Source organism: Hypanus sabinus, chromosome 10 (genome assembly GCF_030144855.1).
Source record: "Hypanus sabinus isolate sHypSab1 chromosome 10, sHypSab1.hap1, whole genome shotgun sequence".
NCBI classification, from domain to species: Eukaryota; Metazoa; Chordata; class Chondrichthyes; order Myliobatiformes; family Dasyatidae; genus Hypanus; species Hypanus sabinus.
The window spans coordinates 97,851,208-97,867,320 of NC_082715.1; the positions used below are offsets into that span (position 1 = coordinate 97,851,208).

The window sequence follows — 16,113 nt, forward strand, 5'->3', positions numbered from 1 at the left end:
AGCAGGCCAGGCAGCATCTATAGGAGAAGTACTGTCAACGTTTCGGGCTGAGACCCTTTGTCGTCAGTACTTTTCCTATAGATGCTGCCTGGCTTGCTGTGTTCCACCAGAATTTTGTGTGTGTTGTTTGAATTTACAGCATCTGCAGATTTCCTCGTGTTTGCTCCTACCCTACTTTATTGTCTCTTACCATTTTTTTTTGAAACCTTATTATATTTTAGCACTGCCTTACTATGGCTGGGAAAAGAACAAAAGCTTTTGCACAAGAGACGCAGAAGATGAATCCCCAGTCTCTTTGGATTCAATCAGTGACTTCCTTAAGCAGCAAAATTCAGAATTTTCTGAGGAGTTTCAACGACTTAATGGCAAATTGGATACAATCCAACAAACCTTACCTGAGCATGCGAATCGAATTCAGGAAAATACTGCAAAACTGGCGACACTTAAAGATATTGAAGATACAGTTGTTATGAATGTACCACAGCTCTGAGGGGCCGAAGGGTGCGGGGTAGCCCCCTCCTTTTTGAGAATTGCAGGACCGCTATTGATTTGGGTCAGGAGACCCAGGAAATGAGAGAGAGACATTTGGAATGTCTTGACCCCCCGGCGATATAAAGCTACAGAAAATGGCCATTGTCTCTTGGAGATGGAATTGTGTATTAAAATACTGTGCTTCGTGGAAGCCCTCAGGCAAAGTGGGCTGGTTGAGGGTGGGATTGCATCATCCCAACCTGATTGACATCTGAGACCCTGTGAGCCAGGATTAAGGAGGGTCTGTGGGAACAGCCCCTCAGACGCACCAGAAGAAACGTTAGCGATCCCGTAATAGCAAAAGCCGGTGGGGAGGCCACGTGCGTTTGGTTCCATTTGCCCTGGAATCGGTGTGCCTTTACCACGGAAGAACGGTTTTTAGCTAACAATGGGGAAATCAACTCCGAACGACTCTGGAAGGATTAACATCATAAAAGGACTGGGCAAGTTTTAACCCGTTTTTCTCTCAAACCAAAACGCTGCAGCTTGAATGAACTAAAGTGACTTTTGTATTTCCATCGGACAATACATTATCCCCTAGACAACGATAGAGCTATTCCTTATTGATTATTATTATACCCGCGCTTTTAGAGTTAGTATTGACGATGTATATTATCTGTATGTTTACATTGATATTATTTTGTGTATTTTTATCAATAAATACTGTTAAAAATAGTACCATCAGACTTCAACGGACCTCTCTATCTTTGCTGGTAAGTGACCCAGTTACGGGATACGTAACAACTTGGGGTTCTCGTCTCAGGATTTGACACCAAATTGGGGGGGGGGCAGTGAATCGGGCTTGTAAGTCCAAACTTGGATCTGGTTACACGGGTAGCCAGACGGGAAACCAGCAAAGATGGACGTGGGTGAATTTATAGAAAACCCGACTCTGGAGGCGCTAGAGGCGGCCACCAAATCAGACTTCATAAATTTGGCGAAGGGGTTAAACCTCGCAGAGGTGAGGTTGTCAATGAAAAAGAGGGAGGTGCGAAAGGCAATAACTCAGTATTATATTGGGAAGAATGTGTTTGCAGCTGAGGTGTTGGAAAATATCCCTGAAAAGGTACCAGCTAGTGGGACGGCTCAGTTAGAGTTGGAGAAATTAAGGTTGGAACATGCAATTAAGGTAAAGCAGCTGAGAAGGAGAATGAAAGAGCCGAGAGAGAGAGAGAGCATGCGCTCCAGCTAAAGGAGTTAGAAGTGAAACGGGAGCAGGAAAGAGCTGAGAAACAAAGGAAGCATGAAATTCAGTTAAAACAGCAAGAAGCAGATGAGAAAGAGAAAGAGAGAGAGAGAGCCGAGAAGGAGAGAGCAGTTTAAATCAGGCCAGTATCGATTTGGCCGAGACGTTCTTACCGACCCTGTACCAATAGGGTTTAGAGGGTGGTAAAATGAAGAGTAGTAAAGTGAAAGAGAGTAAGGGAGAGGAGGTAGACCTGCCCTTAGCGAGGAGAAAAGTTCTAGAGGCAGGAGATAAAGATGAGAACCAGATAGAGCTGTTAAAAGGTCCAGAGTTGGACATGGATGATCTGTCTGGTTTGGCAGAACTGTTTGAAGAAGTTGAAAATTCTAAAGGTGTTCCCGATAATGAAATGAGGGCAGTCCTAGATGAAAAGGGTGCCCTTACCTTGAAGAAGTCTGCTGGGTTGGCAGATGAGGTTGTTTCAGCCCGCGGGGTTGAGTTTACTCCAGAAGGGAGTTGCCCAGAGAGTAGCTGGGAGAATCAGGGGAATTTAGAATTTGGACCGGGTACGGGTATTGAAAGCCTGGAAGAGGCAAGTGTCCTGTTTGAGTGTGTCCAAGATGTGGATGCACATGGTACTGAACCTAGTAATGGAGCTCAGAAAAAGTCTGAGGTATTTGATTCAGTTGACAAGGAAGGCAGTCCTTGTGGGTCAGATAGACTTGGTTCAGCAAAGAAAGGGTTAACCTTGGTAATAGTGGGAAGTGAGAGTTCCCAGGTGTTTGTGCTCGAAGGTGTGTTAAAAGTTAATGTGGAGATCAAAAGTGGGGAGATGAATATTATTATTGAAGGAAACGGGAAATATGTAGTTCCCAAATCGAATGACGAAAACTTAAAGCCTGCGGATCACTTACAGGTTGAGTTGGAAGATGACAGGGCCCCCCATGCTATTGTTATTCCAGAGTGTGGTGTGAAAAGGCAGAATTTGAAATGCTGCTTGAACAAAGAGTTTGAACTGAAAACTAATAGCCTGAAGGGTCCTGAAGAGAAAGCTAGCAACTTGTGTAAAATTAAAGAATTGGGTGGAAATTCAGAAGATGGTCTAAGTTTGGGACACAGTGTTGATAAAATAACTCCTATGAAAAAAGCGGGCGAAGCCTATTTTCCCAGGGTACCCAAGCTCCCCACGTGGGAATTAACCGGAAAAGAGGCGAGGGTTAATGGGGACGCCATTTTTAAATAGGAAAAGCCGGTTTTACGGAATTTCGACAAAGCATGTGAATAACAAAGACAACCCCATGGAAGCCTGCTTGTTAAGTTTGAAAGCAACGGAAAGATTAGTATTTGCATGAACTTTTGTAGTATACCCGTAAGCTAAGATCACAACTCTTTAGTTTTTGTTTGCTGAAGGAAAGAAATAAAAATAGGTGGTTATTAAATTGAAGTCTGATGCTACAAGACTTTAGTAAGGTACAAGATGTTAAGATATTAAAGAAAGTGACACTGTAATCATTAACTGTTTAGATGCTGAATTGAATGTATAACTGTATTACTCTGTTAAAAAAAACCTTTTGTATTGTGTTAGATTCTAAAATCCTGTTTTCACCGATGGTGAAAACGCTTTGAAGAAAGGGGGTGTTATGAAAGTACCACAGCTCTGAGGGGCTGAAGGGTGCGGGGTAGCCCCCTCCTTTTTGAGAATCGCAGGATCGCTATTGATTTGGGCCAGGAGACCCAGGAAATGAGAGAGAGACGTTTGGAATGTCTTCACCCCCCAGCGATATAAAGCTACAGAAAATGGCCATTGTCTCTTGGAGATGGAATTGTGTATTAAAATACTGTGCTTCGTGGAAGCCCTCAGGCAAAGTGGGCTGGTTGGTGGAGGGATTGCATCATCCCAACCTGATTGACATCTGAGACCCTGTGAGCCAGGATTAAGGAGGGTCTGTGGGAACAGCCCCTCAGACGCACCAGAAGAAACGCTAGCGATCCCGTAATAGCAAAAGCCGGTGGGGAGGCCAAGTGCGTCCGGTTCCATTTGCCCTGGAATCGGTGTGCCTTTACCACAGAAGAACTGTTTTTAGCTAACAACAGGGAAATCAACTCCCAACGACTCTCGAAGGATTGACATCATAAAAGGACTGGGCAAGTTTTAACCCGTCTTTCTCTCAAACCAAAACGCTGCAGCTTGAATGAACTAAAGTGACTTTTGTATTTCCATCGGACAATACATTATCCCCTAGACAACGATAGAGCTATTCCTTATTGATTATTATTATACCCATGCTTTAAGAGTTAGTATTGATGACATATATTATCTGTATGTTTGCATTGATAATATTTTGTGTATTTTTATCAATAAATACCGTTAAAAATAGTACCATCAGACTTCAATGGACCTCTCTATCTTTGCTGGTAAGTGACCCAGTTACGGGGTACGTAACATAGTTAACCTCTACAAAGAGTTATCCTTCTCCAATGAAAAAATGATGAAAAGAATAATCAGTGTAGAAAATAGAAACAGTAATAATTTGCGAATTCTGGGTCTGGAAGACGCTGACCCTACGAAGTTCTTTGCAAACTTTCCGAAACAGTTATACCCTGTTTTATTCACTTCTGCGCTGAAGCTTGCTCGAGCATATCACTCGCCGACTTCGAAGCCATTGTCCTTGGCAGTGAGACCCAGGTTAGTCATTCTAAGTTTTCATGAATTTCATATTAAGGACCCTTTAATTCACCATACCCGTCGACTAGGAATGATCAATTTCGATGGTTACAAGGTCAGATTTGTGGAAGACTATTCACCTGAAGTCATGACTTGAACGTATGAAATACAAAGAAGTAATGTCGGATCTTTACAATAAAGGATTTAAACCGTCCCTTCGGTTTCCCGCCCGTCTGAGTATTGTTTTGAAGAATGGATTTCAAAGAAGAACAAAGTTGGTTGAAGACATAAAAGAGTTTCTGAAGGTGGAAGTCTAAAACTTATATTTCATATTTGATCAATTTTTTCTTCTGTTGATATGAATCTGAAATAAGATTTCAATAAGCTTACATTTTGGCTACATTTGTTTTATTTTTTTTTGATGCTTTTTTATTATATCCCTTTTTGAGGCTTTATTTTAATATTTCTTAGAATTTGTTTAAATTGACCCGTTTATATTTTTGAATACTGAGTTATTTTTCTTTCTATGTTGTGTCTTGGTAGGGACATAATTGACCTTGAAGGACTGGAGTTTCTGTCAACAGGATTTTTTGGGGAGGGATCTTAGTTCTTAGCTCGCTGACTGTCTATTAGTCAGCCTTCTGGCTTTGGGTCTGTTTCTTTCTGGGAGCTATGTTGGGTTGATTATATGATTGCCTGTTTGACTACCTTACCTTACGATTTGCTTTCTAGTTTTAATAACTTATGGCTAAATCTTTTCATTACATGATGATTTGTATTTAAAATGTTATGAAATATTAACTTATTTAGATTGAATGTGAAAGGGCTGAATCATCCCATTAAATGGAGCAAAGTGCTTATATTACAAAAACTAAAAGCATCCTTTTTTTTACAAGAAACGCACATACGCAGCTGTGATAGCTTACGTTTTTTTTACTCGGTGGTAAGGTATGCAATTCCATTCTTCGTTTAATGCAAAATCATGTGGAGTTTCGATTTTTGTAGATAACAGTTTCCTTTGTTCAGCATAAAGTTGTTTTCGGATCCTAATGGTTGATTTGTTATTGTATAGACAGTATAAACAGTAAATTGATCGGTTTTGCTAATGTGTATGCCCCCAACATAGACGATCCAAGGTTTTTTGAACATCTATTTTTGTTTTTTGCCAGATTTGTGTACTTATTTTCTTGTAATGGGAGGAGATTTTAACTGCTGGTTAGATCCAGTATCAGATCACTCATCTGTCATACCAGCCACATTTAATAAATCAGCTTTGTTTATCCAATCTTTTCTAACTAAATGTGGTATAGTTGATGAGTGTTGATGAGAGTATTCTTTTTTCTCTCATGTCCATCATTGTTATACCAGGATTGATTTTTTTTTATTGACAGTCGAATGATTCCGTTGATTCGATTGATCGAATATAAAGAGATTGCTATTTCTGACCACTCTCCTGTACTTCTACCTCTAAATCTTCCTGGTCCTATCTCTATGAGTAGAGTGTGGCGATTTAGTTCTAAGATTTTTAAACTGTTGAAATATTTGGAAAATTATTTTCAGTAGACATAAAATCATGATCATCATTGAACAAATTGAGGAGGTGTATTGACATAAGTTCTTTGGCAAATCATTTGGAATAATTCAGGCAATTAAGCTATTTTAGATGTACTTTGTTATTTTACTAGGTAATTAACTATAAGAAGTGGTTAAGATGCTTAAGGAATGGAAAGTGCTTTGAATGTGCAAGTTTTCTTTAAATAGTATATTTTTTATGGAATCATTGGTATAGTTTTGACAAATTTATATATGGTTATTTTCATCAGTTGCAAGATGACCAAACTTAGCTTCTGTGTGTGTTTGACTTCTGCCTGGCTTGTGCCCATTTTTCTGGGAGCCAGCTAACTACTAAAAAAAATTCCTATAAATTTGGACCCCCTCTCCAAAGACAAACCTTTCCTTCAATTCAGGGTCACATCAGATGACATAAGACCATAAAATAAAGGAGCCGAAGTAGGCCACTTGGCCCATTGAGTCTGCCGCACCACTCAATCATGGGCTGATCTAATTCTTCCAGTCACCCCCACTCCCATGCATTCTCCCCATACCCTTTGATTTCCTGGCTAATCAAGAATCTATCTATCTCTGCCTTGAATACACACAATGACTTGGCCTTCACAGCCACTCATGGCAACGAATTCCACAGATTTACCACCCTCTGACTAAAGTAATTTCTCCGCATCTCTGTTCTAAATGGACGTCCTTCAATCCTGAAGTCGTGCCTTCTTGTCCTGGACTCCCATACCTTTGGAAGTAACTTTACCCTATCTAATCTGTTCAGGCCTTTTAACAGTTTCATTCCTGGAATTGTTCTCAGGAATCTTCTTTGAACCCTCTCCAATGTCGGTATATCCTTTCTAAAATTAGGAACCCAAAACTGCACCCAATACTCCAAGTGTGGTCTCATGAGTGCCTTATAGAGCATCAGCATCACATCCCTGCTGTTATAATCTGTACCTCTAGAAATGAAGGCCAACATGGCTTTCGCCTTCTTCACCACTGATTCAATCTGGAGGGTATCCTGCACAAGGATTCTCCCAGGTCCATTTGCGTGTCTGCATTTCAAATTCTCTCCCCATCTTTATAATAGACTGCTTGTTTATTTCTTCCACCAAAGTGCATGACTATACACTTTCTAACATTGTATTTCATTTGTCGCTTCTTTGGCCATGCCCTTAAACTATCTAAACCTCGCCTGCTCTTCCACCTATTTTGTAGCATCAGCAAATTTAACCGCAGATCCCATTAATTCCATAGTCCAAATCATTGACATACATCTTAAAAAGCCACTGTCCCAACACTGGCCCCTGTGGAACTCCATTGGTAACAAGCAGCCAGCCAGAATAGGATCCTTTTATTCCCACTCTCTGTTTACTGCCGATCAGCTAATGCTCCACCCATGCTAGTAACTTCCCTGTAATTCCATGGTCTCTTTGTAAGCAGTCTCATGTGTGGCACCTTTTCAAAGGCCTTCTGAAAATCCAAGTACACCACATGTACTGCATTTCCTTTGCCTGCCCTGCTTGTAATTACCTCAAAAAATTGCAGTAGGTTTCTGTTTTAACTGCACCACGCCTCTATTGCCCTGTTCACTCTGCTGACCCATGACTATGCTGCAACACACAGCTCGAACCATATCATCAAGTTCGCCGATGACACCACTGTGGTGGGTCTCATTAGCAAGAACGACAAGTCAGCTTATAGAGAGGAGGTGCAGTGGCTAATAGACTGGTGCAGAGCCAACAACCTGTCTCTTAATGTGAAAAAAACAGGTGACTTCAGGAGGACACGGAGCAACCACTTCCCGCTGAACATCGACAGCTCCTCGGTAGAGATTGTAAAGAGCACCAAATTTCTTGGTGTTCACCTGACAGAGAATCTCAACTGGTCCCTCAACACCGGCTCCATAGCAAAGAAAGCCCAGCAGCATCTCTACTTTTTGGCTGAGGAAAGTCCATCTCCCATCCCACATCCTCATCACATTTTACAGGGGTTGTATTGGGAGCGTCCTGAGCAACTGCATCACTGCCTGGTTTGGAAATTGTACCATCTCGGATTGCAAGAGCTGCAGCGGATAGTGAGGTCAACTGAGAAGATCATCGGGGTCTCTCTTCCTGCCATCACGGACATTTACACTACACGCTACATCCGCAAAGGAAACAGCATTATGATGGACCCCATGCACCCCTCATACAATCTCTTCTCCCTTCTGCCATCTGGGAAAAGGCTCCGAAGCATTCGGGCTCTTAGGACCAGACTATATAACAGTTTCTTCCCCCAAGCTATCAGACTGCTCAATACCCGAAGCCTGGACTGACGCCTTGCCCTACTGTCCTGTTTATTATTTATTGTAATGCCGGTACTGTTTTTGTGCACTTTATGCAGTCCAGTGTAGGTCTGTAGTCTAGTAGACCTTTCTCTGTGTTTTTTTTAAATTACGTAGTTCAGTCTAGTTTTTGTACTGTGTCATGTAAACCATGGTCCTGAAAAATGTTGTCTCATTTTTACTATGCACTATGCCAGCAGTTATGGTCGAAATGACAATAAAAGTTGACTTGACTTGACTTTACTTGACTTGTAACTCATCCCACTGGCTGTGATTATGCCTCATCTTCTGCCTGTCCTTTCATCTCAGTTGCATGCTATCTTTGATTTATTTCTGTTTTCCCCTCCCTGGGCCCTGTCACTCTGGTTCCCATCCTCCTGCCAAATTAGTTTAAACCCTTTGTAACAGCTTTATTAAACCTGCCTGCTAAGATATTGGATCCCTTTGGGTTCAGGTCTACCCCATACTTTTTGTACAGGTCTTGCCTCCTGCAGAAGAGGCCTCAATGATCCGGAAAATCTGAAGCCCTGCTTTGTACATCAGTCTCTCAGCCATGCATTAATTTGCATGATCATGCTATGTTTGAGCTCGTTAACACATGGCACAGGCAGCAATCCTGAGATTAATACCCTGGAGGTCCTGCTTTTCAGCTTCCTACCTAACTCCCTGAATTCTCTCTTCAGGACTTCCTCTCTTTTTCTACCTATGTCATTAGTCCCAACGTGTACTAGGACCTCTAGGTGTTCACCCTCTCCATGCAGAATACTCTGCACCTGATCCGAGACATGCAGTAGGGTTAATGAAATGATGGCCACTATCATTCTCTGTTAATTTTCTTTTAGCAAATTGCATGTGTCATATTTTGAGTATGTATTGCTCACCTTATCAATATCATTGAATCTGAATCCTGCAACTTGTATCCCACAGTGCTATGGCAGTATAAACAATAGGATGGTGGAGGCTCACACTGCCTTGTCAGTATAAGTTGGGGGCAATAAATGAGAACTTGCCACCTCACATTCTGCAGCAATTTTTTAATTGCATGTGTTTAGGAACAATTTTTATGTTTGTTCTACATTTGCACACTTATTTTTAGGGATTGAACAAGAAAGCATATGTTACTGTTTCTGATGAGTAGATTATTACTTTCAAACTTAACTTAAGTAAGCAGCACCTTAATTAATCTTTAGACAAGATGCAAATGTAGTCCTAGAATTTTAGGAATACTATTTTGTGATCATCAATAAGTCTTAAGAAAAGTTGATTGCTGTTGAGTTAGATCCATGTCAGGCTGAACAGACATCAGAAATACATATGTTCATTACCAAGTCAATGACTTGGAGTATGAAAAAAACAGTGTGAAGTTTTGGTTCATAGAAATTGATTTGGAAAGTTTGCAAGGATTTTACTTTTAAATAATCATTTAATGACTTTTATTGTATATTGAAGCCACCCTAATTATGTTGAAATAGACTTGAGTTTTATTTGTTAAAATCAGATTAAAATTACAGAGAATAATATTTTCCAAATTTTTTTCAATTGCCTGTAAGTTTGCACAGGAAGCCATTATAAGATGTGGTTTTTGATTTTCAAGCATTTTAATGTAGCATGTTTGCTTAGCTTTTATGTACATTTTGGGTGTACATTTAAAAATCCCACCAGTAGCTAGAAAATGGGCAGCAGGACTCAGAATAAATGCTCATCTTTTAAGCACATGGCTTAATTTAGTGTGGTTAGAGAAAGCATTCTAATTCCAGCAACAGGAATTGAACATGTTGCAAATGTTTACTAGATCACATGACATTTGTGGCTAGAGAATGAATATTTCAGTTTCTAAAGTTCGCATGTCATTGTTGTAAAATGTTGAATCTTTCTTTGCTTGGAGACTTCCTTCTGTAGAAATTTACAGCTATTTGTATTTTCAATTCAGATTTCCATCAGTTGTTGGAATTGGTACTATAAACATTTTTTAAAGATCTATATTAAAATATTTTTTGCATCACATTAAAGGTGAATGAATCAGAAGCCCAGAATTAGGTTTAAAGAGTAACATAACAGAGCCTCTGTTTTAATTTCTTGTAAATGTAGTTTTCACATTATGTGATGGATGAAGTTTTCTTCTTTTATCAAATTGTTAATCTGATAAAGCTCTGAGTATCAAAAATTTATTGAGATAATCACTTTGGAAAAAGCCCAGTTTTGCCTTTTGTATTTTAAAAACTAAGTTAATCTGAAAATGCCTTTTGAATGAGTTTAAATGAAATGTTTAATATTATTTTACTTTTAAAATGGTTTTAAATGGTATTTTACAAATTGTAATTAAGATTTAGTTAAGCGTTAATTTAATTCTTGGACATTTTGCTGTTACTTGATCATTATTTATCTTGTGCCTTAATAAAATATGTTATTTTTTTTGTCCTAGGGAAGGAACGAGTGTTTAATACTCCTCTCTGTGAGCAAGGTATTGTGGGATTTGGAATTGGGATAGCGGTTACAGGAGCTACAGCTATTGCAGAAATACAGTTCGCTGATTATATCTTTCCAGCATTTGATCAGGTGCGTAAATGCTATTACCACAATTACAGTAGATTTTCTAATTTTATTCTGGTTTAATTTATTATATTTCAAAGTCATTTGTGAATTAACCATATTGATTTCTAAAGCATGTCAGAGAAATATAACTTTCACATTTACTTGTGCTTTTATTGTGTATTTGATTATTTTTCCATTGTAATAGAGATATATGTGAAGTAGTGAGACCAACTATGTTATGCCGAATTTATCAGTGACTTTAAACTCTTATTGTGACATATCTCCATTGTTACATTTTGTTATTCACTTTGTGCAAATATTTGCCTTTAGGTTTAGAAAAGAATTAAGTGCAAGATTTGAGTGATTTTCCTTTGGTTTAAGTCTGCTCTATGCAATAATTGTGACTGTTACGGATTCAGCAACAATAAATAGATGAGTGAGGCAGGGGTTTTTATAACAAATAAAACATTTATTAAACACTGAAAAACAAACCCCCAAAAGTAAACAAATCACTAACGTAACTGGAAATCAGCTGCTGTGCGGCAGCTTAAACAGTTCTTAGAGCAATGAAGCTTAAACAGTTCTTAAAGCGATGTTGCAAAAACAGTTCTTCAAAGTAGTATTGCAAAAGTTCAAAATGCTTACAGTCCATTTAAGGGAGAGACTTTTTAAGATGATTGAAATTCTCTTTCACGTCGTGTTGTTTCAGTCCCCAGTCGAACTACTTTTCCCACGAAGAATTTACGAAGATGGAAAATGAAACGGCTTAAAGGCACTGACCTTTCCCTTACAAAACTGTTCCCAATCCTTTCTGCTATTCACAGGGATTAACATGGGCACAGTCAACGAATTCCTTCCGAATGAGGATCAAACAAGGTTGAACCTGTTTCACCGTCGAAATCGACTTTCCTCGATCTTTTAACTCCCGAACTCCGATCTTCACTCTCCACTGATTCTCAACTAGCAGTATTATAAAGATTCTGCTGGCAATGACCTTTTAAACTTTAGGCATTAGATAAAACTCCATCTTTCAACTAAACTGCGTCATAACATTAAATCACGCAGTGGCATGAAGTCAACTTGGCAAATCCAGCCACGAACTGCCCCTCCTCACAGGGAGGGGTCCTCCTTTTATACCCTGTAAAAAAAACCTGTCACATGACCTCTACTGGTGGGAAAATGACATCACTCCACCATCACAAGACTCATTACCTCAAGTCCAGTATAGCTTCAACACCAGTCACGTGACAAGGGTACCACTGTCACGTGTCACGGGTACGTAACATGACAAATTGAATAAAAGAAAATGACTTGCATTATTCTGCATGATTTTTAATGCAGTATTTTTTATGTAAAGCTCCTAATTTCTCACACTTCATAATATGATAAGTTAACTGAAAAAAGTGAATTTATAATATTTGTATGAAGCCAAATCTGACCTCAAATAGTACATTGCTTTCTTTATTTTCTGGTATTTAGTTGCAGAAAAATGTGGGATTAACTTTTTGCAAAGATGATAGTTAATTGGTTAATTCTATAATCGATTTGTAGAGGTAATCTCTCATAAATGGTGCCTATAAAAGCTTTATAAATTAATGCTATGTGAAGGCCTATTTCCAAATTTCAATAATTTATTGTTATTATTTGGTGATGACTTTGAATTTAAAACTGCTTTTAGTGGTCAATAACAGGGGCGGGGCGGGTGGATTGTTTAAGATTTTGCTTTGAGATTTGTTTGTTTAGAGAATTTAATTTGAGAATTAATTTGACATTTTTCAACTTGCCCATTTCAATTTCAACTTCAGCTTCAATTGAACTTACTAAATTTCTTCTTCTCCAGCCCTTTGCCTTTCCCACCCATGTAGCTTCACCTATCACCTTCTAACTAGTCCTCCTTCCCCGCCCTCCATGTTTTCAGACTGGCATCTTCCCCTTACCATTCCAGTTTGAAGAAGGGTCTCAGCCTGAGATGTTGACTATTTATTCACTTCCATAGATGCTGCCTGACCTACTGAGTTCATCCACTATTTTGTGTGTGTTCCCCATTAGATGATCTATTTAGTTATTTCTTTGTCATATAGTTTGAACAGATTATCATTTTTAAATGTAAGAATTCTCTGTACTATTTTTCATTATGTAGGTTGCATGCATTTAAATAGGCTGAAGGACTTAGGGAATTTGAAAATGTATGGTTGCTTGCAGAGTGGTGGTGATTTGGAATATTGCCTGAAAGAGTCGGTGGAGGAAGGTGCTCTTAATACAATGAAAAAGTATCTGTGTAAGCAATTGCTACAAAGATGCAAGAACTGCAAAGTTAGAACAGTCCCTTACGCTGAAATGAATACAATAGGTCTCCTAAACTTGATTTTTAAATTTGGTGATTAAGTGGCCATGTATTACTTTATATCATGCATTAATTTTATATATTACTTTTAGATAGCAAAGATGTGTATGTTTGTTTATAAATCAATTTAAAATGATATTCTGTGCTATAACATAGGGCTGATGTTGTAGATATTGAACAATAGGTCCTCAGTGGTAATTTATATGTATGGTTAAGATGAGTGAATTTTGTTGGATTGTAGGCAATGTAGTTTGCTATCAAGTATTGCAGCTTGAAATTTTAGGGAACACTTTAAATTAAATTACGTAACTAATCTTTTAGTTAAAGATTTTTTTAAAGCATAAAATTTGAATTGCTTAATATTAACAATTGTAGTTGTCTGTTAATTATCTTAAATTACATATCCTACTGAGTATGATTATGATTCTGCTAATTTTTAAGTTAGTATTTTGGATAATTTTCAAGCACATTCATGGGAGACGTTTTCGTTGGAAGCACAAGACTGAAGCTGAATTCATAGGCCTTTTCTCAACCTTTGATATGAATGGAATATCAGTTGATGGTCAGATTGTGCATGTCATTGTCATGCACCAAAATGTTCTTGCTGCTGTGAGTACCATTAAGCAATAGAAGGATGAGGGTGCCAAGAATGCTTTAGGATGGTATCCCTTAAAATTGAATCCCATTACCAATACATTCTAATATTACATGAATGCATTTCCACGGAGGCTTATCTGAGTCAACAATATTGCTTTGACCACATCGACATGTCCTATAATGATGAAGCCACATTACTCTCTGGCTTATGAATAATGGTTATCTAGTTTCGCAGATGAACTCTGTGATCAAAACCAACCAATTCCTTCACCTCAGCCTTCCATCTATAAGAAAAGATGCATCCTGGACAAAACTCTTAAACAATCACTGAATGACCTTTAGCTACTTACTCATCTTCTCTATCTCCTTAAGATCAGTTCAAAAAGGAAATCTTGAATGAATTTCATCAACAAGTTAGAGTATAAAAGATTCTGCCCTATACCTCTGCAATAGTTGTGGTCTTATCAACAGCTGAATATTGTACTGACATCTAGACCTCAAGTTCTCACACCAAACTCAAGTTTCCTTCAGCATTGAGAGTAATTTCTGAAACTTAAAATCAACTCAATTTCAGTGGTTCTAGTTCTTTCCAGTGGCTAAATACATGGCATACAGAGAAACATTTCACAATTTTTTTTATTTTCATTATACCCCAGTCAATGTACAAGTAATTTACAGATCTGAGCTTTCTTGTTCTTGCACATCTCTTAGTTATCTAAAGTTCTATATTTTCTTTTCAGATAGTTAATGAAGCTGCAAAGTATCGGTATCGATCTGGGAACTTATTTGATTGTGGAAGTTTAACAATTCGAGCACCTTGGGGATGTGTGGGTCATGGAGCACTCTATCATTCTCAGAGTCCTGAAGCATTCTTTTCTCATATTCCTGGAATTAAGGTGAGTGACTCAAAATTTATATTAAAGGATAAGTAAATTATAAGACAATCTATTTTTGTATTGTAAATTGGGTAGTGAAAATAAGTTTCTGCTGTTTCACTTTTTATATAGGGAGGGACAGCAAAAAAATTTCCACTCCTTTAGAAGGTTTAGAAGTTTTGGGATTGTTGTTGTGGTAAATGTTATCGATTTTGTGGCATGATTTTGAAATTCGAAGTTATTTTCCTTACTCTTGGTAGAGCTGTTCTATGGTAAGACTCCACGTTTCATTGATAAAGCCCTATATTATGTTTGCTTAACAAACTGCTTCCTCAACCCACCTTGAATCCAAATGCATCCTTTTACTCCTGCACCACTGTATTCTATTTTGGCTTTTACTCTTGAAATCAAAGTGCCTCCCCTCACATTTCTCTGTGTTAAACTTCATCTTCCATGTTCCTGCCCATTCCATCAGCTTGATTATTTCCTACTGCAGCCGATCAGATCTCTTCATAGTTTGCAATATTGCCAATGGTTGTAACGTCTGCAAATTCAGAAATTGCAGCTTACTAGATCATTAATAGAAATCAATATAAAAACATGGAGGCACATTGAACCCAACACTGGTCCCTCGGAAATGAGTCAATTCACTTTTTTGTGTGTGTTGCTGAGAAGAATTTTAAAATGGATTTGAGAGGAAAGTTTTTTTTAGACGATGAGTGGATGAGATATGAAAGATGCTGCCAGGAGAGGTGGTGGACTTGGTTACTGTTACTATGTTTACTAACACTTAGGCACTCAGATAAACAGGTTTAGAAGGATGTGGACTAAATACAAGCAAATCAAGTCAAGTTTATTGTCATGTGCATGAGTTTAGAGAGGTACAGGTATAATGAAATACTTACAGTAGATCACAGGCACGTACTTTCAAACTTAAGAATATAAATTGTATGTAAGTTATTCAAGACAGTGAAGAGAGAGAGGAAAAGGATAGAAAAAAACAAGTCTTAATGCAAAAGAAAGACACAGTCTGAGCCAAGTCCACTGTAGTGCAATAGGTGGCTTGTAGTGTTCTATTGCTGAAATAGGATTTGGATGTGCAGGCTGCTTGTAGGAAAATAGCTCTTTCTGAGTCTGGTAGTGCAAGAGTTCAAGCTTTTAGACCTCCTGCTTGGTGATAGTAGCAAGAAGACAGGCATTAAGAAGGCTTGTCAAGTCCAAGATCAGCCTTCTTGAGCAGCTCCTTGTAGATGCTTGGGGTTAATAAAAGTGTGCATAAAGGTCAATGTGGACGTGCTGAGCTCAAAGGTCTGTTTCTGTGCTGTATCACTCTTTGACTCTGATGATCTCAATGTAGTATTGGTGCCCTGTGTTCAGCATGGATGTGTTGGGCCGAATGGTTGTTTCTATGCTGTGTGAGTCTGTGGTAAATTATTTCAGAACAGGAATAATAGGAATCACTAATTCTAATACTTAAATGCTTTAAATTTTAAGAGAATG

At 38.5% G+C, this 16,113-nt stretch overlaps 1 protein-coding gene across 5 annotated transcripts in view; it reads left to right on the forward strand.

Annotated features, from left to right (window-relative positions):
* Positions 1–16,113, forward strand: part of bckdhb (branched chain keto acid dehydrogenase E1 subunit beta) — a 223,359-nt gene that overhangs the window by 42,209 nt on the left and 165,037 nt on the right. For 4 of the 5 annotated variants that reach the window (XM_059982371.1, XM_059982373.1, XM_059982374.1 and 1 more), the window contains one exon: positions 222–4,420. In XM_059982371.1, coding sequence (XP_059838354.1) covers positions 1,926–2,960 — 1,035 coding nt within the window. In that variant the 5' untranslated portion in view covers positions 222–1,925 and the 3' untranslated portion in view covers positions 2,961–4,420. Of the gene's footprint in view, positions 1–221; positions 4,421–10,687; positions 10,822–14,478; positions 14,635–16,113 lie in introns of those variants that run through there. The other variant, XM_059982370.1, reaches the window with a different exon arrangement.